Source organism: Oncorhynchus kisutch, linkage group LG23 (assembly GCF_002021735.2).
Source record: "Oncorhynchus kisutch isolate 150728-3 linkage group LG23, Okis_V2, whole genome shotgun sequence".
NCBI lineage: Eukaryota > Metazoa > Chordata > Actinopteri > Salmoniformes > Salmonidae > Oncorhynchus > Oncorhynchus kisutch.
The window spans coordinates 10,649,757-10,672,337 of record NC_034196.2 but is presented as its reverse complement, the minus strand read 5'-3'; the positions used below and the strand labels follow the sequence as shown (position 1 = coordinate 10,672,337).

At 44.5% G+C, this 22,581-nt stretch overlaps 1 protein-coding gene across 3 annotated transcripts in view; it reads left to right on the top strand.

Moving 5' to 3' along the window:
* The window catches only part of rai14 (retinoic acid induced 14), a 42,293-nt gene extending 23,828 nt beyond the window's left edge, over positions 1–18,465 (top strand). For 2 of the 3 annotated variants that reach the window (XM_020457365.2, XM_020457364.2), the window contains exons 6-18: positions 3,650–3,707; positions 4,566–4,636; positions 9,334–9,440; positions 9,719–9,906; positions 10,246–10,283; positions 10,958–11,044; positions 11,627–11,716; positions 11,916–12,065; positions 12,410–12,511; positions 12,722–14,257; positions 14,469–14,630; positions 15,429–15,494; positions 15,590–18,465. In XM_020457365.2, the coding sequence (XP_020312954.1) occupies positions 3,650–3,707; positions 4,566–4,636; positions 9,334–9,440; positions 9,719–9,906; positions 10,246–10,283; positions 10,958–11,044; positions 11,627–11,716; positions 11,916–12,065; positions 12,410–12,511; positions 12,722–14,257; positions 14,469–14,630; positions 15,429–15,494; positions 15,590–15,667 (2,733 nt within the window). In that variant the 3' untranslated portion in view covers positions 15,668–18,465. The remainder of the gene's footprint in view (positions 1–3,649; positions 3,708–4,565; positions 4,637–9,333; positions 9,441–9,718; positions 9,907–10,245; positions 10,284–10,957; positions 11,045–11,626; positions 11,717–11,915; positions 12,066–12,409; positions 12,512–12,721; positions 14,258–14,468; positions 14,631–15,428; positions 15,495–15,589) is intronic. The other variant, XM_020457366.2, reaches the window with a different exon arrangement.
* The last annotated feature ends 4,116 nt before the right edge of the window (positions 18,466–22,581 follow it).

Here is a 22,581-nt window from a genome sequence, read left to right as displayed (position 1 = left end):
ATTCAGAGACTTGTGATGAAGCCACTCCTGCGCTGCCTTGCCTGTGTGCTTAGGGTCGTTGGCCTGTTGGAAGGGGAACCTTCGCCCCAGTCTGGGGCCCTGAGTGCTCTGGAGCAGGTTTTCATCAAGGATCTCTCTGTACTTTGCTCCGTCCATCTTTCTCCCGATCCTGACTAGTCTCCCAGTCCCTGCTGCTGAAAAACATCCCCACAGCATGATGCTGCCACCACCACGCTTCACCATGGGGATGGTGCCAGGTTTCCTCCAGACGTGACGCTTTGCATTCAGGCCAAGGAGTTCAATCTTGGTTTCATCAGACCAGAGAATCTTGTTTCTCATGGTCTGAGTCCTTTAGTTGCCTCCTTCATGTGCCTTTTACTGAGGAGTGGCTTTCGCCTGGCCACTCTACCTTAAAGGCCTGATTGGTGGAGTGCTGCAGAGATGGAAGAACCTTCCAGAAGGACATCCATCTCCACAGAAGAAATCCAGAGCTCTGTCAGAGTGACCATTGGGTTCTTGGTCACCTCCCTGACCAAGGCCCTTCTCCCCTGATTGATCAGTTTGGCCAGGCATCCAGCTCTAGGAAGAGTCCTGGTGGTTCCAAACTTGTTCAATTTAAGAATGATGGAGGCCACTGTATTCTTGGGTACCTTTAATGCTGCAGGAATGTTTTGGTACCCTTTCCCACATCTGTTCCTCAACACAATTCCTTCAACCTCATGGCTTGGTTTCTGCTCTGACATGCACTGTCAACTTTGGGACCTTATATAGACAGGTGTGTGCCTTTCCAAACCACGTCCAAGCAATTGAATTTACCACAGGTCGCTCCAATCAAGTCGGAAACAGGATGCACCTGACCTCAATTTTGAGTCTCATAGCAAAGGCTCTGAATACTGATGTAAATAAGGTATTTCTGGTTTTTGATTTATTATACATTTGGAAAAATTCTAAAAAGCTGTTTTATTATGTGTAGATTGGGGATGTCTTTTGTATTTTATCCATGTTAGAATAAGGCTGTAACGTAACAAAATGGGGGGGGAGGGGAGTCAAGGGGTCTGAATACTTTCCGAATGCACTATATGATTAATTATGGCTGCCTTTGGTTACACTCTGCCACAATATCAATGTTGCCAGCTAAGTTAGATGAGGAGATAGTAAGTGTAGTTGGACACGGCTATCTGAATGTGCACATGATGGAAGTTGGAGGTAGCCTAAATATTCATTATTTAATAGAAGAAGAAAAATGCACTGACTATTATGTGACTAAAAAGGCTGTGACTACAACTAGACTAAAATAGTTTTAGTCGACTGATAACCGAAACTAGCAATGGGGGAAATAACTCAAATGTGACGAAAACTAAATCTAAAATAGCTGCCAAAATGAACTCTGCTGTGAGTATGTCTGTATGTACATCATCTACTTAATGCTAATATCAGTCCTTCTTATATATTTGTTTTGTAGCAGCTGAATTCAAAGCTTCCGTGTAGCAATTCTGTACTAAAGCTGTTTTTGTAATCGATACATAGCCTATCAACAACTGAGGGAACTATTTTCAGTGGGTTCATTTTAAGTGTCTCCGTGAGATTGAGACCATTTTCCAAACAGTTGGGAAGCTGAGGTCCGATGTAATACATGTCCTTCCCTCTCTCTGGTAATGCCTGTCACTTGAATGGCCAGCTAAGCCACTTGCCCATACAGATTGACTTGACACACTGTCGGAAACCTGAGGCAAGGGCACTCCCATTAATTCCAAATGAAAATGCGTCTGAAAAATGGTTTACAACGGTGCCTAAAGCTCTCCGGCTTAGAGTGGGACTGCCTGTCAAATTATGCACCTCTCTCACTCAGGGAGAGCAAGCCAGAGCTAGAGCGAGCGCTACGTCACAAGGTTATGCACCCCTCACTGAGCGCTAGATAGAACTTTGTGGTCACGGGTTCACAATTGGACCTTTTCTGAGGTCTCAGCCAAGCAAGCAGGAAACAGCAGCCCACAGTGGCTTACTGCACGTGCAACAACCCGCGCACGAGGGAACTTCTCATAAACACAACACTGTCACTGACCGTTTTCAAAATATACTGAACAAAAATATAAACACAACATGTAAAGTGTTGGTCCCATGTTTCATGAGCTGAAATAAAAGATCCCAGAAAATGTTTATATGCACAAAAAGTATATTTCTCTCAAATTTTGTGCACAAATTTGTTACTGAGCATTTCTCCTTTGCCAAGATAATCCATCCACCTGACAGGTGTGGCATATCAAGAAGCTAAATTAAACAGCATGATCATTAAACAGGTGCACCTTGTGCTGGGGATAATAAAAAGCCAATCTAAAATGTGCGGGTTTGTCACACAACACAATACCACAGATGTCTCAAGTTTTGAGGGAGTGTGCAATTGGCATGCTGACTGCAGGCATGTCCACCAAAGCTGTTGCCAGAGAATTTAATGTTCATTTCTCTACCATAAGCCGCCTCCAACTTATTTTAGAAAATTTGGCAGTGCCTCCAACTGGCCTCACAACCGCAGACCACGTGTAACCACGCCAGCCCAGGATCTCCACATCCGGCTTCTACACAAGTGGGATTAACTGAGAAGAGCCACCCGGACAGCTGATGAAACGGAGTATTTCTGTCTAATAAAAGCCCTTTTTTTGTGGGATAAAAAAACCTTCTGATTGGCTGGGCCTGGCTCCCCGGTAGCTGAGCTCCTCCCCAGTCATATGAAATCCATAGATTAGGGCCTAATGAATGTATTTGAATTGACTGATGTCCTTATAACATAACACGCCTTTTATTATAGTCCTATTTCCAGACCGTTTCTCTTTCAGTCCTTTTCTCTGTAGCCTAAACCAAGCAGAAAATGCGTGTGCTACACAACAACACATTCAACTTTAGTGCGTGAAAAAATGTATACTGAAGCAAACATTTTTACCCACCTTTTCGATAAAAACATATCCTCATACCTTTCTGTCATGTCAACCATACATCCAATAATTCCACGTGTCCGCTTGGCTTTTGTCTTCATAAACTTTCAGTATCTCTGTCTCGATCTAAAACGTGGGTGAAATTTGCTTCAGTATATATTTCTCGAGTGACTATAGGACTATAATAAAAGGCGTGCTGGGTGATGTGGTAAAGACGGATGTATTTTGAAAACTGACGGTGACAGTGTTGTGTTTTATGAGGAGTTCTCTCGTGCCTGTGTTGTTGCACGTGCAGTAAGCCCACACGGGCTGCTGTTTGCTGCTTTCTTGGCAGAGATCTCAGAAAAGGTCAAATTGTGAACCCGTGACCCAAATGTATCATATACAATGTTTATGTTGCATCGCACAATCGATTGGTCTTCCCAGATTGAGTTTGTTCGCTGTGACGGAACGTACATTCCCCCCCCCCCCCCGTATATTTTCTGTATTCCACAAAGTTCTATCTAGCGCTCAGTGAGGGGCTCTCCCTGAGTGAGAGCGGTGCACACTTTGACAGACAGTCCAACACTAAGCAGAGAGGTTTAGGCACTTGGACAAATTTCAGAAATTTGCTGTGGTTCCCCTTTTTAAGGCTCAGACCAATTTTTCAAGACAAACATAACAGTGATGGAAAAATAATATGGTGATATAGATGTTAACCTAAGCCTGTGTTTTCCCACCAGAGTAAATGTGTGTTGGATGCTCTGGACAGCTCAGGGAAGACAGCCCTTCATCACGCAGGTAAGACTTGGTTAGAAATAACTTGTATGCAGAAGGCCTCTATAATGCCTACATGAACGTATGACACTTTATGTCTATAGGGCATTCCTAGGCATCAGCTCTGGGAAAATTGTAACTTGGGCATTGAAGATTCCCACTGAAATGGTGGTGTTCATCAGAAATCGATTGAGATCCTATTTGTATTACTTGAGACCATCAAACCTAGGAGGATAAAATGGCTTGATGATTCCTCTTCTCAGGTGCAGAGCAGCAGATAGCCTATCCTCTAAGCATCTGATCTCAATTCCCCTCTTTCAGTCACGGTCCTGTACTCATCCATGACACAATCCATCTCACTGCTGTACCTCAGCTCAAAGTCCTGCTGATGATTACAGAAGTGGCCGGGGCTATAAGACTAGACTATACCTCGGGTGTTGTCTTATACAGTATATGACAGGAATGTTTCTGTGCCTGGGGTGAACCATACTTTACTAAAAAACATATACATTTAGAGAGGCTTCGGCCAGCAGAGGATGCTTTTATCTGGGGTGCGGGGGGCTTGGATCAAAGACTACAGTAAAAAGAGCCATGTCAATTGCATAGTAAGAGACTCTACTGACAGGTTTTTTTCTCCCGGGTTCCAACGTCCATTTATGGGTGACTGCAAGATAATTGCACCATGTTGGACACAGTAGGGTTCTATTCAGGGAGCAAGCTGCTATAGGAGGAGTCATGCCGGGGGCCTGTGGGAGAGCTTTGACACGGCTCTCAGTTAGTCAATAACCTGCCGTGGCGTTTTGTATTCGTTCCGTACATAACTCCATGGTAGGCAGGGCATTTTGGGCTTATCAATCCATGTATCTTATTTTTCTCCCTCAGCTGCCAGTGGAAGCATTGGGATTGTCCAAACCTTATGTGAGCACAAGTGTCCGGTAAACATCAAAGACACGGTACGTATGCCATTAGATCAGATACAGTGCAGTTTTATCATTCAAGTTATTGTTTGTATCGTCTTCAACTAATGAAATATCCATGACCTGAAGTTTTATTACTACCCTGTGGGTTGAGAGAAGGCTGTTCCGCATAAATGCAGCATGGAGTAGTCCCACTGTACTTGCTCTGCTGTGCCTCAAAAAATGACCAGCAAATTAACATCCGACTGTGTGTGCGTGCGGGTGTGCATGCAAGTGTGTGTTTGTGGAGGTGATGGTGTGTTATTGTGGCGTTAACGGTGTGTATGTGTGTTAGGGGTTCGCTGTGTGTGAGGCATACATTGTGTATTTGTGTCGTGGTAGCTGGGCTTGTGGTCTCCAATGGAGACATTGTACATGTCTGTGGTTTCTTTCAGCTCTGTGTTATTTTTCCTCCTCCTCTTTGGGAGGCGTGATGCCACATCCCTGCTGTACAAGATGTCTCCCTCCCGCCAGCTTCACTGACAAACCCACTCCCAGCACACACTCACCCTCATATAAAAATCCCTATGTTACTTCCAATTACGTTAATTGCAGCACCGGGGTCGTATAAAGGGCCGAGAGGGCTTTTATTTATGTAGAGTCCTTCTGATCCAGTAATTTACTGCCAGTCTACCTCGGGATACATGTTTAAGATTGTATGTCTCAGTAATATCCAACACAGCACAGTCCGAACCTCTGATTCAACTCCGTAGAGAAGCATACTCTTCCTTTAGTGAGGGTTTGTGTTACATCCTCTGTCCTCATACTCAATTGTTTGAAGCGTTTCTCAAATCCTGCATTTCCTTGTACTTTTGCCAAGTCTATAACGTTGACATAGAGCATTTTTCGTAAAACAAGATAGGAATTACGATACTCTTTTGTTAACAAATGAGTCAATTTGGCCCAATCAAAGACTTTTTATGGGGGATGTATTAGAAAAAAGAGCTGTGCTGCAGTGTAGATATCAAACCTCTCCAATCCAGCTGTGGCTTCTCCTCAACCCTCCTTCATCCTGAAATAGCACGGAACACTGATACACTCCAAGGAACTGGGTGCTGTGGAGGGCCAGGGAGGGAGTCACACACCAGTCAGAGTTTTTTTAAGTGCATCGCTTTCTCACCCCGCTCAAACCCTGGTTGACACATCTTCATTACTGTGAGCCTGTCATCCTGTCTGTATCCTCCGGATAATAAACACACAAGATAACTATGTTGTGTTTCTGTTAGAGAGCTATTGCAGCATTTAAAGTCTCTCTCAGAAACAATCGCGGGTAATGGTGGAGTGCTATCCAATCCGATCCAAATGGGCTTTGATGCCATCTGAACGGCGGTACTTTAGCTGTGTGTGGGCAGAGCCTGCTGTTCAGAAACAGTCGGGCGCAGGAGGCAGTCAGCTGCGGTATGTATCCTTGTTGAGAGGTTTTGTTAAGTTCACGGAGTATGACCTCACTAGGAGGTGATGGAGACAGTCATCAGCAGCGCACACGTCAAGCCAAAGTACCTCATTTGGCTGCATTTCACATTCAGTGGGAGGAGCTGTAGCTAACGCCTGCTCTTACTCCGTGTTACTGTAGGTCAACACCACTATAGCCGTGGTTCACAGTGAAGGGTGAACCTGGATCCTGGTCTCGCTTACATCTGGAACTAATTCATCTTCTCTTCTAACAGAAAGCGCTGGGAAGAACATGCCAACTTGTTAATACTTGACGTGCCACATGCCTATATATCTTCTTTAAATACTGTAAATACTGACAAAAGGATGTAACAGAGAGAGAATTCCTGGGATTGGCGGTTTTTGAACATTCACAGTCGCAGAGGGGGGAATGTTTACCGTGTGGTTGGCTGTAATCCATGTTCATGTCAACGCACCGATAAAACACACAGAGACAGAACTATGTCAATACCATTAGAGGATGGTGATGAGGTACTTACTGTAGTCACGCAGGCCTCTCAAATGCAGGAGGCGAATGGAGTAGAAATAAGGGAAACTATAGCCAGTGGGGCACATTATTGCTGTAACAATGTGGCTTTGCTAGGACCCTGGGCACTCCTTCATGGTTAACCCTCCCCATCTCTGTGTCTCGGACCAGAAAGCCTTAGCCACAGCTTTCTGTGGTGCACCGTGCTGAGTGCTGAGATTACACATGGTTTTAATGTTAGATTGTTACATTAGCCTCCTGGGCCCTGGCAGCCAGCCTCTGCTCTGCTGGCCTAACCCACAGATGCCATACTGTAGCTTTATTTAGGCATGAGGATCAGTCCACGTATTTCTCATCCCCTTGTTTCCCCCCCAGACTGTGAGGGGTATGAAAACATTCACACTCTGGAAAACATTCACACTCTGCGCCTGCCAGGGCTTTGTCTGCCAGAGATGAGGAAAGCAGGACTTTTGTCTTGTTCTGTTTTCAAGACCAAAGTTAGGCCTTTCGGCTGGTAAATACATGACATAAGACCCTTAGAAACCCACATAATAGCTTTGCCCTTTGTGGTGTGTGTTCGTTTAACACTAAGCAAGTCTGACACATTCCCAGTCAACTCTGGCACATCTCTGAACCCCATTTAGATTCCTCATGTGTCAAATGTTGTATTTGTCACACCTACACTCAATGGCTAGTGTTCATTCCTCTTTCCTACCAAGGTTGATCTGTTCTCTCTTAATTTGAGCCAGTTTGCTACATCAGGAAAATAATCCTGCAGCAACAGGAATTATTATGTGGATTATTATAAATTGACATTTTTGTAGGGGTTGATACATTTTTTTAAGGGAAAATCAAGTCAGAAGCCTTTTTAAACCTCAAATAGCCTAAAAGCCTTTTTAAACCTCAAATAGCCTACAAGTTTTACATTTCATGCATTGCTGGAAAGTTCTCCTGCAACAGGATTATCAAATTAAGATCCTACACCTGTATAGACATACACACACACTAACTAAAACTGTAGAGTATGGTCTGAAAAGATTCCAATGTTATTTACCAGAAATCACCCCAGTGACAAAGAATATGGTCTAACTCTCCAGAGTGTGGTCTGAACGTCGGATATGTTAAACAGCTTGGAAGGTTCCATTTTATACGCGAGAGAATCATCCAAGGTCATTCTTGGTGAATAAGAGCTGTCACTGTCAGTTTTCTCACACCTGGCTGTCAGAAGCCTCATCACCTTGACAGAGCTGGTAGTCAGCGTCTAGACAAGGTCTTGGAAATGTAAGTATCACCAGAGAAATCACTCAATCTACTAGTTATGGTATGTGACGTGTATCTCTGGGGAAAATATGTTGCTAATGGTGAAATGCTTTTTAAACTGGCTCCTGGTTTTAATGTATGGTAGAAGTTAGAAGTAATTAAGTTACTTTGATGTTGATTTTGAAGGTACAGATGTGGTATCTTAATTTGATCACCGCGTTGCAGGAGAATTTCCTACTGATACATTTTTCACAAGGGGAAATCTGGTCAGAGATTTGCAGGAGAATTTCCTGCAACACAGGAAATGAAACATTTGTTGTGAATTCGAGGTTTTAAAAAGGCTTCTATAAAGTTTGTCATTTCCACTTAGAAATTTCAGACTTGATTTTCCCTTGTGAAAAATATATCAACCGCTACAAAAATGTCCATGAATTGTAATCCACATAATAATTCATATTTCCTTTTGTTGCAGAATTATTTACCTGCTGTAGGAGACTGGCTCAAACTAAGATTCCACATCTGTATGAAGTTTAGTGTCAGCAAAAAAAAGAAAGAATTGTATTTCACTTTTTATGGTTCGTCCAGAACGTGTTTTCCGAGAGCTTTCAGGGATAATATGTGATTTTCGAGAAATGTTCCATCTACCAGTGAGACAGAAATTGTGTAAATCCTCTTGATTGTGTTAAGAGTCAACGCCCAGTGCAGTGTGTGTAATGTCCTGTGAAGCAGACAGGCTGCGCATGTAGATATTGCCTGCCTCTGCTTTTGATGAGGTGTCAGTTTCCTAAACCGTATTACTAAGACAAGCCAAACCCTGGGAAAGAAAGGATATAAGGAAAGGAATCTAGAAAATATGTGGAACATATGTGTTGTGTACATTATTTGATAAGGAGGACTGTCTGTGCATGGGACGGAGAACGCTGTGTGTGGAGGGGTGTACGAAGGGGTCTGTGTGTGTGAGAGAGCGGGGGGTAGAGTAAAGTTTCTCATTTTCCCTCTCTGAGCTGTGGGGGAGAATGGCTAACTCCGCATGCCAAAATAATATAATAAAAGTCCTTTGCTCTGGTTTGTTTGAGTGGAGGCTGGCGCTATAAAGTCGTGCTTTTATTTGAGCAGGATGCTGAAGGATGTAGCCCAGCCTGTTACCACTCGTCAATGCTCCAATTGTCGTCTTAGGAATTGCATTGTGGTCATAGACTACATGAGCGAAACAGCTGTTTTTTCTCTGTGCTATACGTCTCGTATGTTTTCATTGCAGCAGACCAAACAATGCTTCTAGTGTACAGCAGCTGAATATGTACTGTCGCGCTTACATTCCAATCACTTCTCCCACTTCTTCCTTTCCCGAGAAAACAAGGTTGTGGATCCTTTAACAGTACAGTATGTGAACGTCAGTATGTCGGTTTGGGACCGTATGTGTGCTTCTGTGTTCACCTGCTATGATCAAGGCATCTGAACAGACCGTCTACACAGGATACTGTTACTGTGAGTGAACTATGATGTGTGGGTCCTGCAGGATGGCCTCAGCCCCCTGCTGCTGTCCGCCAGACACGCCCAGACGGAGGTGTGCGGCAGCCTCCTGGACTGGGGAGCCGACGTCAACGCGTGTGATAAGAACGGCAGGTAGGGGAGGACTCATCTGGCAGATCACACTTGCCTTCCGCTTCATAACTTCATCTCATCATTACAGGGTTGTCTACAAGCACGTTACATTATAATGCCTTGATGGTGAGGATGTAGATGATGATGGTGAGGATGATGATGATGATGATGATGGTGAGAATGATGGTGAGGTTGATGATGGTGGTGTGGATGATGATGGTGAGAAGGAGGATGATGATGTTAATGATGAGTATTGTGATGACGACAATGACGATACTATTTCTGACTGTGTGATACAGGACAGCGGTGATGCTGGCCAGTGAGAGCAGCAGTGTGTCTGTAGTGGAGGTTCTGGTCCAGAGAGGAGCTGACCTCCAGGCTGTGGACTCTTTGGGTCACGACGTCCTGCACTACGCCAAAATGTCTGGCAGCATTGAAGTCAAGGCCGTCCTCACTGCGGCGCTGCACAAGGCCCACTCCGACTCAGGTAAGACAGGAACTGTCTTCATTACTGGATCGTGCCTAGTATGAGGCAGTTGACCAGAGACTCTAGCAGACTCCTTCAGGCTTAATTTCCCTTCAAATCTATTTGAGGTGTGTGGAAGTTATGACATTCAAGCACAGTGTTTCCCAACTCCAATCCTCCAGTGCCCTCAACAATACACATGTATTTCTACCCATGTACATCATTGACCTCTTTGTGGTCAAGCTTTGAAATGCAGCTTGTCAGTTTGCCTGTCATGCAGAATTGACCCAACACTGCCATCTTCAGGCTGTCCCTTGAATGTTGTTCCCCCCCCCCCTTCTCTCCTCTCCTCATTCACAGACACCCCGTTGTCTCCAAAGTCACCCAAAACTCCTCAGGTAAGTTACCAGTACTTCAGCTTCTGCAATCTTGCTATCTTCTTCCAAACTTCACAACTGCAACCTGTTGTCCTGCTCATTGACCCTACACACATTCACTTGATATGAATGTGATAAATTATACTTATTAGTCTAATCAGAAGGAATAATACAAATTAAACAGTCAGAACCAACCTCTTGCCACAGTATCATCATTAAACAACCTAATCTTGAATAAGATTGATAAGATTGATGAAACTCGTTTTGAAATGCACTTCAAGCAGCATGTATTTTATTTTTTGGTATTTCATTTAACTAGGGAAGTCAGTTAAGAACATATTCTTATTTACGGCCTACCAGGGAACAGTGGGTTAACTGCCTTGTTCAGGGGTAGAACCACATAATTTTCACCTTGTCACCTCGGGGATTTGATCCAGCAACCTTTCGGTTACTGGCCCAACGCTCTAACCACTAGGCTACCTGCCACCCCAAAACAGGACAATGTATGAGCATGAATCTAACACCTTAGCTAAGCAGATTACTACTCCAAGCCCTTGCTACTCCTGGATAAATACCTTCTCTTTGATTACAAGTTCTCCAAATGTTTGATTCTTCTTTTTCACTAGCTAACCTAACTAAACACTGCAGGATCGTTTTTGTTCTTCTTTCTTCCCACTCCTTCACTCACACCTCAGCATGATCAAGTGGCTAGATTAGGTGGCGATCCAAGCACAACTCCCAAAAAACGAAAAGCACCTCCACCTCCCATAAGTCCTGTGCAGGTAAAGGCATGTCTCTCTCTGTCAGTCAGTCTGCCTGTCAGTCAGTCTGCCTACTTGTCAGTCTGCCTGCCTGTCAGTCAGTCTGCCTGTCAGTCAGTCTGCCTGCCTGTCAGTCAGTCTGCCTGCCTGTCAGGCAGACTGACAGGCAGACTGACTGAGCCCGTCTGTGTGGCTATCTATGTATCTGCTTCCCTTTTGATTGATCCTTAGCCCTGTTTGTGTCAGGTAACGCTTTACTTTTACTCTGAATGAAGTTCTTGAACGTTATAATATGTGTTGACCTCGTATGTGTCTGTTTGAATTCCCAGTAGTAATTACTGTGTCTATAGAGCAAAACACGTGAGAAATGTAATTCACCTTTGTATCTGTTTGGATACCCAGTGTTGTCCTTAAATGTTTTGGACCCTCACCCTGCTTGTCTACTGCTTTCATTCAAGGGCTCTTTGTATTCAGTGCATTAGGGTTGTTATTCTGTCTGTCTCAGTGTAATTCTATGTATTGACTATTGCTGAAGTACTGTAACAGAAATGTTTAGTTCTGAACGCAGGAGTAAACACTGAGAAATGTCATTTATGTTTCTAGATGTCTAGCCCCAACTCTCCCGCGTACATGACCCCAAATGAAACTCCGGTCTCCAGTAAAAGTTTTGGATCTAAAGTATTCAATTATAAGGTACATGCACTTACACTCAAGAAGTCATCACAGGGCTCTCATTTAAAAGAACAGCTCTTTTCTCTAAAGTATTATCTTGGTTGTTGCCCGTCATGTTTTTGTTCTGTGTCGATATTTTTGTTTATGTTGGTTTTGCTCACTGCTCGCTCTCTCTCGTCCGTCCGCCCCCCCCCCCCATCCCATCCCCTCCCTGTCTCAGGAGGAGGAGTTGCAGAGCGTGTCTCTGAGAGAGGAGGTGGAGAAGCTACAGGGGGAGAAGTGCATACTGCTGGAGACCATTGAGGATCTGAAGCAGATTGTGGACCAGACTGTGACTATGAGCCAGACGGAGACGGAGCCGGGGCCCAAGGCGAGTTACAGCTACAGCGCAGGCCTTTAATATCACTTGCCTGCGCTGCTTTGATCCCAGGCCTCTAGCATTCTCTGTCCCCTTTCTATCTCTCTGGAACCCATTTATACAGCTGCTGTGCTGTGTTTTTAATGGCTGGGGATGACCAGGTAGAGAATCCTGCCTGCTCCAGGGCACTGTCCTGCTGTAGCTCAAAACCCCACACAGTCACCCACACTGTTGACTAATATTACTACATGTACTAATGGAAGGTTATGGAAGTCTCATGAGATGCACCAAGAACTTAACATATTCCCTGATAGTTCAAACCATTGCAGGTTAACTGTATAATTGTGTTGATACAGGCAGAGGACTGTGGGAAGGTAGACTCAGCTCTAGTAGTGGCCCTACAAGCAAAGATTACTGCTCTGTCTCTGGAGAACCAGCAGTTAGCCCAGATACTCAAGGTAAGCTGTCAAACGAAACAACTCGTCATTCCAAGAGCGTAGATATCCCATTATAGTGATAATAGGCCTTTTCTCTGTCAATCGTAATACCAGTGTTTTGTTTACTATAATTTGTCACTCTACATAAGAAATATCCATTAAGACCCTAAAAATCGACTAAACAGTGGTTACTTATTTTTCCTCAATTCTCATCTCTCCATCTCCCTGTAGAAGCGTCCGTCTCCCCAGGGAGGTGAGGGGGGCCATGAAGACTCGTCCCGTCCAGATAGTATGAACTCTAACGCCTCCTACCACACCACCCACGAGTCCCCCAGCGAGACCCTGCTCCAGCCTCAGGGGACCGAGGAGGACATGTCTGAAGGGTCCGCCCTGGAGCTCAGCATCACCTCCCTGAGACAGGAGGAGGAAGAGAGTGAGGAGGGGGGGAAGGAGGGAGGCGAGGAGGAGATCAGGCTGCTGAGGGAGTCCCTAGGGAGCATCCAGTCTAAACTACAGGAGACGCAGAAGGAGAACCGCACACTCCATGCCAGGTTCATACCTGAGCAGGATGAGGAGAAGGGAAGGGAGGGAAAGGTGCTGCTTGAGAGTCTAGCAGAGCTCCAGGCCAAGCTGACGGAGACACAGGAGAAACACCAGCAGGCCAGAGAGGAGGTGCTGGCCCTCAGGGCACAGATTGAAAGAGGAGGTGCTGGAGGAAGGGAATTGGCAGAGCAGGAGCTCCAGCGACTGAGAAGCTCTCTGGAGCAGGAAGTGAAAGAGCTGAGGTCCCAGCTGGCCCAGTCAGGGCAGCAGAGGGAGAGAGATGTAGGCCGGATCAGGGAGCTGGAGGCCAGGCTGAAGGCAGCAGACCACAGCTCTGATCACGATAAGAGTTTGCTGGTGGACCGGTACAAGGAGGCACAGGAGGAAATCAGGATGCTGCAGGAGGCGCTGAGGGGGACGGTTCCTGTGGAGGCTGCAGCTAATGACTTTGAGGAGATGAAGGGTGAGCTGGGGAGTGTTATTGATGGGCTGCAGCGCCGCCTGCTGGAGCTCTCCAAGTCCTACAGCGAGGCCAAGAGTGAACTGAGCTCCACCAGGAACCAGCTGGAGGAGACCCTGGCTGTCAAGTCTAAGCCTGGCAGCCCTGTATTCTCCCCAGTCAAAGAGCAGGACACGCTGAGGAACAGAGTGGAGGAGCTGCAGGCATCATTAGCCGACACACAGGGCAAGTACTCAGCCTCTCTGGAGGAGATCGCCCTCCTGAAGCAGGAGGCTGATGCTCTGGCCCAGGGGTCAGTGGCGTTAGCTGACCACACCCAGGTGGTGTCCTCTCTGGGCAGTGCCATCAAGGACCTAGAGGACCAGGCAGACGCTCTGAGACAACAGCTGTCCCAGAGGGCCCTGCAGGTGGATGCCCTACAGAACAGACTGACCGTGGAGAAGGACCACACACCGGACGACTCTATATCACGGCTGGAGCACGAGCAGATGAGAGGGGGTCTGGAGACTGAGGTGGGCCACCTGACGCAGCTTCTCCAGGGGGCCCTGAGGAAGCAGGATGAGGTGGCTCTGGATGCGGCTGCAGCGTGGCAGGAGCTGAAGGAGGGGAGGAGCAAGAGGGAGGCCCTGCAGGAGCTGGCCGTCAGCAGGGAGAAGGAGAACCACGCTCTGAGCACCAAGCTCAGAGGTGCCCAGGATGCCATAGCTCAGCTGAAGAAGCTGGTGGAGGGACACGTCAGCTCAGAGAGAGAGAAGAATAAGAAGGTTTGTAAGTTACAGCTTTCTGTTGGTAGAGTGTTTAGTACAATGTTCACCAGTAATGATATAGCAGATTTCCCTGGTTTGGCAAAGGAAATACTTTGAGTTTAGAAAGCTATCCCTCTATTTTGCTTCCTCGTGACATTTTATTTTGTTGTGGCCATATGATAGACAGTTTCGTTCCTTGTATTAATCCCCCGCATTGTTTGTGTATCAGATTGATGACCTGTCGAGAGAGGTGGGGAAGTTAAAGGATGCCTTAAACAGCCTATCCCAGCTATCCTACAGCGCAGGCTCTGCCAAGAGACAGCAGACCCTGCAGCAGCAGCAGCTGGACAACCTACAGCAGCAAGTCAAGCAGCTGCAGTACCAGCTAGGGGTAAGTCGTGAGTCATACACCTTCACACTATAGCTAATATGGCTCATTCAACCATGAATCTGTATACTACATTCACCCTCACTCCGATAGCGTCAGAGAAGACAGGATACACTGTTTACACAAATCCCTTGGACTAAGGAATTTCCTGGAACAACTGCCAGACAGTTGGAAGCGGAATTGCGATGAATTATGTGCTGAAATTAAGATCTCTGTACTGTCATGATTAGCTTCTGTGTTAGAGCCAAGAGATGTAATGTACTGATACAGGGCATCCTCCTCTGGTCCAGGGGAGGCCAAACGGGACCCTCCTGTATCTCACCATCTGCCGCTGCTTGTCCCAGGCTGCACACGTTGGTGTATACGTTGGCTTTATCAAACGTATGCATCAAACTGTATGTGTAGATGGCTTGACAGAAACGGTAGCAGAAGTTGAATGTTGAACCTTTGTTGCACACACATCCAGATGATGCTGCGTAATATTTTTGCGCATTAACGCTGTCTGTGTGATCAAGGTGTTAGCCATTGACCACCCTGTTCCTCTGGATGTACTGTGCAAATCAGATGGCTCTGAGGAAGGACATTTGACATGTAGATGCTGATCTTTGAAGGACGTCTACTGTAATTTATGATTTCTGTTTCTGTCACTGCTGGGTGTTTGCCTAAAATATTCAGTCTTTGGTTTATTGCTTATCTTTCATGATTCTGAGCAGTTTCATCATGGTTTTTATAGCTGATGTATGATATTCCACTAGCCAATTGGTTAACACGCTAGCCTGTTTCTGCATCTCTTTACTATAGGAGTCAAAGAGGCAGCACCATGAGATAGTGTCCGTCTACAGGATGCATCTCCTATACGCCGTTCAGGTACGTTTTTATGCATACTGGGTACTCTGTGATTTCATATTAAATGGCGCAGATGTGGTTTTAATGGTACTACGTCATTGCTTTATTCCTCATAGGGTCAGATGGATGAGGACGTTCAGAAAGCCTTGAAGCAGATTCTGAGGATGTGCAAAATGCCAACAGAAGCCAAATGAAGTGTCTGAGATGGAGCAGCCTATCTATCTAGTGCCAGTGCTGGAGAGGAGACAAGGAAACGACATCCTTACACGCTGGTCTCCTATCCTACATGGCCTGTCACACGTGTGCCGCATCCGTCCATCAAAGACACACGTCCAGCAAAATCAAAGATAATGATTCTTTATTTGTCAACAAATGATTTCAGAGGGGAGCTACAATATGAAGACTCCTTGTCAATAGATTTGAATGGCATCCTATCTTTGAACTAGCAGTGTTAGTTTTGTATTGTTGTCAATTAGTTTTTAATTGTAGCACTGGTTTTCATGACAATTATATAATCCAATTTTTGGGACCTCTGCATGCAATTTTTCCTAAATCAACCACATGCAAAATGCTTTTTTGACACATTTATCAATATTTTCCTAATAGCATAAAATGTTTATGAAAACTAATAGTTTCAAATGTATGGAAGATTTTTCTAGATACATTTATGACATGAAAACAAAGAAGTTTGGTAGTTGTATTTTTTAACAACCCTATTTGGGGGTTTTGTATAAATTCAATATTGTGTCTGATAACCTAGGCCCTTTTTAGTGTCTGCGATCTGTGAATGCCAATTTTACCCAACTGGGGGTTTTTGTCCTCATTTACACCATATTCCCTTGGAGGCTTTTTAAATCAATATGACTTTATGAACAGAATCGACCTTTTGAATAATGTAACCCCCCATTGCGTCAACAAAGATATTTATTGAGCAATTATCCAGTACTTGAAGGGTGAGGTGGTTTCAGATCTCTGGGGAGTGTCTCTGAGGACAGAAAAAACCCATGTGACAAATGCACTTTCATCATGCTGTACTCCCATTCAAACTCTATATTGCCTCAGCAGATTACCTGTCCCATCCAGGACATCTTAGTTTTTGTGTCCCATGTGCCTGCTCTTTCTGTGTTGAAGCCTGACAGACTTGTCTTGATTCTTGATCTTCTTCCCTCATTTTGTAATATCATTATAGTGTTATATTATTATAGGGGGTGGGGGGTGAAACAACCAACTATTTCAGTGTTGCTATACTGTATCTTGGTATGGCAGCGTGAGGACTGTTGCTCAGGCTCATTCAAACCACTTCATCCACATACTGTACATGAGCAGTAGAGTAGGTATAGTAAGCACCATAAAACACGAAGTTCATTACTCATAAATATGGCTATAATCTCTGGTGGACAGATGCACGTAACATAATGGTACTAGCATCTGTCGACAGACTGGGATGCGTTACGAACGAGGAACTTTGTTCTGGTAAGCAGATTCTTCATCATTTGGACAAATCACGATTTCGCAGGCGCTCTCGTTTTTAGGAAGGGGACATCCGGCCCATAGATTTACCCAACACTGGATGGTTTATCCGTTTAAAGGGGTGGAGATTTAGCTAGTCTTGCCATTGTTCCGGTCTAGAAGCACGATTTCGACTGCACTACAGTCTTTCTTCGGCACTGCAGCTTAACTGATGCCCGGCCGAGAAAGACAATTCACATAGACGATACCATAGAGAAATTACATTTAAAAAGTCACAAAAAAGACACTTAAATCGTCACTTTTGTGCACAGACATCCATTGAATTATTTAAATAATTGTCGCTGGGGCAGATTAGATTTGTTTTTCTATACATTTTCATACACAGCCGAACATATAAAAATGTTCTATTCATCCAATGTCTGTCATGTTTTTGGATCACGTGATGATGTCGTCGCTAATCGCTCTGTGTGCACTGAGTGCTAGTGAGTTGGACTGAGTAAATCGGATGCAACCCGAATATAGACGGTCCATGAATTGGCGTGTGCGAACGTGAGAAGATTACGTTGAAACAACGGTCGGACATTTTAGACGCTTAATCTAGTTCTAGTTTAGTGGTCTCGTTAGTACATTTTTTAAAACACGTCTCCTTCCCAGAAATGAATCAACCATCTGGCGCAATTACGCAATAATTTTGTTCTGGATGTCCGGGATTAGTAGGGTTCCAATTTGGTGCTGTATCATTGTGGCCTGGTAATAGTAAGAACTGCCACTGTTGACCTCTACAAATCATGTATTTTACAATAGCCCATGGAATCTGAAACTCTTTTGAAAACAAGCTCCATTATAGTTTTACCACTAAAATGGTACAAGGAACAATGCTGAAGATGCATCCAATGAGAAATAGTTGAGTATATTAGTGGGTTGAACACTCTTACATTGACTGTGCCATGTATTACACAGTGTACTCCCACAGTGATCACAGTGATGTGCAATTACAACAGACACGTGATATGCAGGATGACTCCAGTTATGGATGATATACATAACCCGAACCTGCACATACCACCACAGTGCTGTACTTTGGTTTCAGCATTCTTTGGGCTCCTCACTGTGTTTACACAGGCAGCTCAATTATGGGCAAACGATCTGATCTGATTGGTCAAAAGACCAACATATCAGTATTGGGCTGCCTGTGTAAACACAGCCTAAATGATTTGGATGATCCACTACAGCGGAGTAATAGAATATAATAGAACATGATGAAGACAGGAGTGAAGTTATATCCCAGGTCACTCGATGACTTTCTCTAAATCTCTTGTTAATAAGGTAAAAAAAAAGAAGACTTCTCTTTGTGACAGAGGTTAATAAGCATTGCCTGAATGTTTTGCAATTAGAAAGGGATAAGGATGAGATGCCCCTTGTCTCCTGTTGTTTTTACAACTGTTTTTGTAATGGAAACTGATTTTGATGTGTCTGTTTGCCAGTTGTTTTTCACCCAATTCAATAAATTGTGAAGACCTCGCCTGTTGCCTTTTCCATAAATATGGCGTGTATTGATCCAATTGGCTGTGGGGATGATTGCTTTTTATTTCAACCCCTGCCAGAGAGCCCAAGGGCCCTAATCAATAATAAATTAGGATGACAGAGGGGCTTCTGCCAAACGATTCAAGAATGACTAGCTCTGATTTCAACAAATACCACTTTTGGTGACGTAAAGCAGGTGGACATAATTTGTTCTCTGGAAAACGTACTTATTTCTAGAAGAAGTAGAGCATTAGATGGATGTTGAAATGGTAAGCGGCTCAGGTTTCCCCAGGCATGGATGTCTGTGTTGTATGTATAATGGCTATTAGATATGGATTTATCTCTATTAGCCTGACATCAGACTGCATTTACAGCCCTGATGACATCCTCCTCATGTATACAGGGACCTGTTTCAAAGACTTTTGCCTGGACAGTCACTATTCCCTATCTCTGGTCATTATTCATGTCTGTTCCTCTCAGGCCTAGATTCAATCTGTAGCGCAGAAGATCTACACTATAGTGCGAAATTGAAATTAAAAGGCAATGTTCCCATGTTCGAGGAGACCACATTCAAGGTAAATGCTGCCATGGCCGTAACTAATTTGAAAAAATAAATGAATAATAAAAATATATATTTTGTACACAAAGAAAATCAATTACGGGTCAGCATTGAACATTTCTCTCCCGGTGTTGATCAAAGCTCAGAACGCTTATATCCTTGATCTGACTGAGTTCTATTCGCACCTGCCTCTTTGCAAATGAGTGGAATCATGAACAGTTGTGTGTTCACTATGTTTGCCTCCATCCTCTGGATTTGCCTCCCAGGTAAGCCTTTTTTATCAGCACTTTCACCACTGTCTCAAACAGCTGAGGGCCTGAGACATGAAATGAACTATATTTTTCTTTATACATTTTCTCTGACAACCTAGAGAACTTAGGTTGTCATGGAAAATGTATGGAGTAAAAAGTACAATATTTTTGTTAGGAACATAGTGAAGTGAAAGTTGTCAAAAATATAAATAGTAAAGTAAAATACAGATACCCCAAAAAACGACTTAAGTAGTACTTTAAAGTATTTTTACTTAAGTACTGGTACACCACTGGTTCTAAAATTGCCTTTTGTCCGGCATCTCGCAAACATACTACGTGCTTCTAGTTCCGACAGTGCAGTAATATCTAACAAGTAATCTAACAAATTCACAACAACTACCTTATACACACAAATGTAAAGGGATGAATAAGAATATGTACATACAAATATATGGATGAACGATGGCCGTGCGGCATAGGCAAGATGCAGTAGATGGTATAGAATACAGTATATACAGTGCCTTGCGAAAGTATTCGGCCCCCTTGAACTTTGCGACCTTTTGCCACATTTCAGGCTTCAAACATAAAGATATAAAACTATTTTTTTGTGAAGAATCACAAACTTTCAACTTCTAAACTTTCAGCTCATACAAGGAGAAGACTGATCAGAGATGCAGCCAAGAGGCCCATGATCACTCTGGATGAACTGCAGAGATCTACTCTGGTCAGATGAAACCAAAATGGAACTTTTTGGCAACAATGCAAAACGTTATGTTTGGCGTAAAAGCAACACAGCTCACCACCCTGAACACACCATCCCCACTGTCAAACATGGTGGTGGCAGCATCATGGTTTGGGCCTGCTTTTCTTCAGCAGGGACAGGGAAGATGGTTAAAATTGATGGGAAGATGGATGGAGCCAAATACAGGACCATTCTGGAAGAAAACCTGATGGAGTCTGCAAAAGACCTGAGACTGGGATGGAGATTTGTCTTCCAACAAGACAATGATCCAAAACATAAAGCAAAATCTTCAATGGAATGGTTAAAAAATAAACATATCCAGGTGTTAGAATGGCCAAGTCAAAGTCCAGACCTGAATCCAATCGATAATCTGTGGAAAGAACTGAAAACTGCTGTTCACAAATGCTCTCCATCCAACCTCACTGAGCTCGAGCTGTTTTGCAAGGAGGAATGGGAAAAAATGTCAGTCTCTCGATGTGCAAAACTGATAGAGACATACCCCAAGCGACTTACAGCTTTAATCGCAGCAAAAGGTGGCGCTACAAAGTATTAATTTAAGGGGGGCTGAAAAATCTTGCACGCCCAATTTTTCCGTTTTTGATTTGTTAAAAAAGTTTGAAATATCCAATAAATGTCGTTCCACTTCATGATTGTGTCCCACTTGTTGATTCTTCACAAAAAAATACAGTTTTATATCTTTATGTTTGAAGCCTGAAATGTGGCAAAAGGTCGCAAAGTTCAAGGGGGCCGAATACTTTCGCAAGGCACTGTACATATGAGATGAGTAATGTAGCATATGTAGACATTATTAAAGTGACTAGTAATACCTTTATTAAATCAATTTATTACATTTATTAAAGTGGCCAGAGATTTGAGTCTGTATGTTGGCAGCAGCCACTCTGTGTTAGTGATGCCTGTTTAACAGTCAGATGGCCTTAATATAGAAGCAGTTTTTGTGTCTCTTGGACCCAGCTTTGATTCACCAGTACTGACAGTACCTTCTGGAGGGTAGCTGGATGAACAGGCAGTGGCTCGGGTGGTTGTTGTCCTTGATGATCTTTTTGGCCTTCCTGTGACATTGGGTGCTGTAGGTGTCCTGAATGGCAGGTAGTTTGCCCCTTTGATGCATTGAGCAGAGCACACTACCCTCTGGAGAGCCTTGCGGTCGTGGGCGGAGCAGTTGCCGTACCAGGTGGTGATACAGCCTGACAGGATGCTCTCGATTGTGCATCTGTAAAAGTCTGAGTGTTTTAGGTGACAAGCCACATTTCTTCAGCCTCCTGAGGTTCACACTGTCTGTGTACGTGGACCATTTCAGTTTGTCTGTGATGTGTACGCTGAGGAACTGAAAACTTTCCACCTTCTCCACTACTGTCCCATTGATGTGGATGGAGGGATGCTCCCTCTGCTGTTTCCTGAAGTCCACGATCATCTCCTTTGTGTTGTTGACGTTGATTGAGAGGTTATTTTCCTGACCGCACACTCCGAGGGCCCTCACCTCCTCCCTGTAGGCCGTCTCGTCGTTGTTGTTAATCAAGCCTAACAATGTAGTGTCATTTGCAAACTTGATGATCGAGTTGGAGGCGTGCATGGCCACGCAGTCGTGGGTGAACAGGGAGTACAGGTGGGGGCTGAGCACGCACCCTTGTGGGGCCCCAGTGTTGAGGATCAGCGGGGTGGAGATGTTGTTTCCTATCCTCACCACCTGGGGGCAGCCTGTCAAAATCCAGGACCCAGTTGCACAGGGCGGGGTTGAGATCCAGGGTCTGAAGCTTAGTGATGAGTTTGGAGGGTACTATGGTGTTAAATGCTGAGCTGTGGTCAATGAATAGCATTCTTACATAGGTATTCCTCTTTTCCAGATGGGATAGGGCAGGGTGATGGCGATTGTGTTGTCTATGGACCTATTGGGGCGATAAGCAAATTGGAGTGGGTCTAGGGTATCAGGTAAGGGTGGAGGTGATATGATCCTTAACTAGTCTCTCAAAGCACTTCATGATGGCAGAAGTGAGTGCTATGGGGCGATAGTTATTTAGCTCATTTACCTGGGAACAATGGTAGCCATCTTGAAGCATGTGGGCACAGCAGACTGGGATTGATTAAATATGTCCGTAAACACACCAGCCAGCTGGTATGCGCATGCTCTGAAGACGCGGCTAGGGATGCCGTCTGGGCCGGCAGCCTTGTGAGGGTTAACACGTTTAAATATTTTACTCACGTTGGCCACAGTGAAGGAGAGCCCACAGGCTTTGGTAGCGGGCCGTGTCAGTGCCACTGTATTGTCCTCAAAGCATGAGAAGTTGTTTAATTTGTCTGGGAGCAAGACGTCAATGTCTGCAACAAGGCTGTTTTTTGTGTGTGTAATCCGTAATTGACTGTAGACCCTGCCACATACGTCTCGTGTTTGAGTCGTTGAATTGCGACTCTACTTTGTCTCTGTACTGATGCTTTGCTTGTTTGATTGCCTTGCGGAGGTAATAGCTACACTGTTTGTATTCAATCATGTTTCCAGTCACCTTGCCATGATTAAAAGTGGTGGTTTGCACTTTCAGTTTTGTGCGA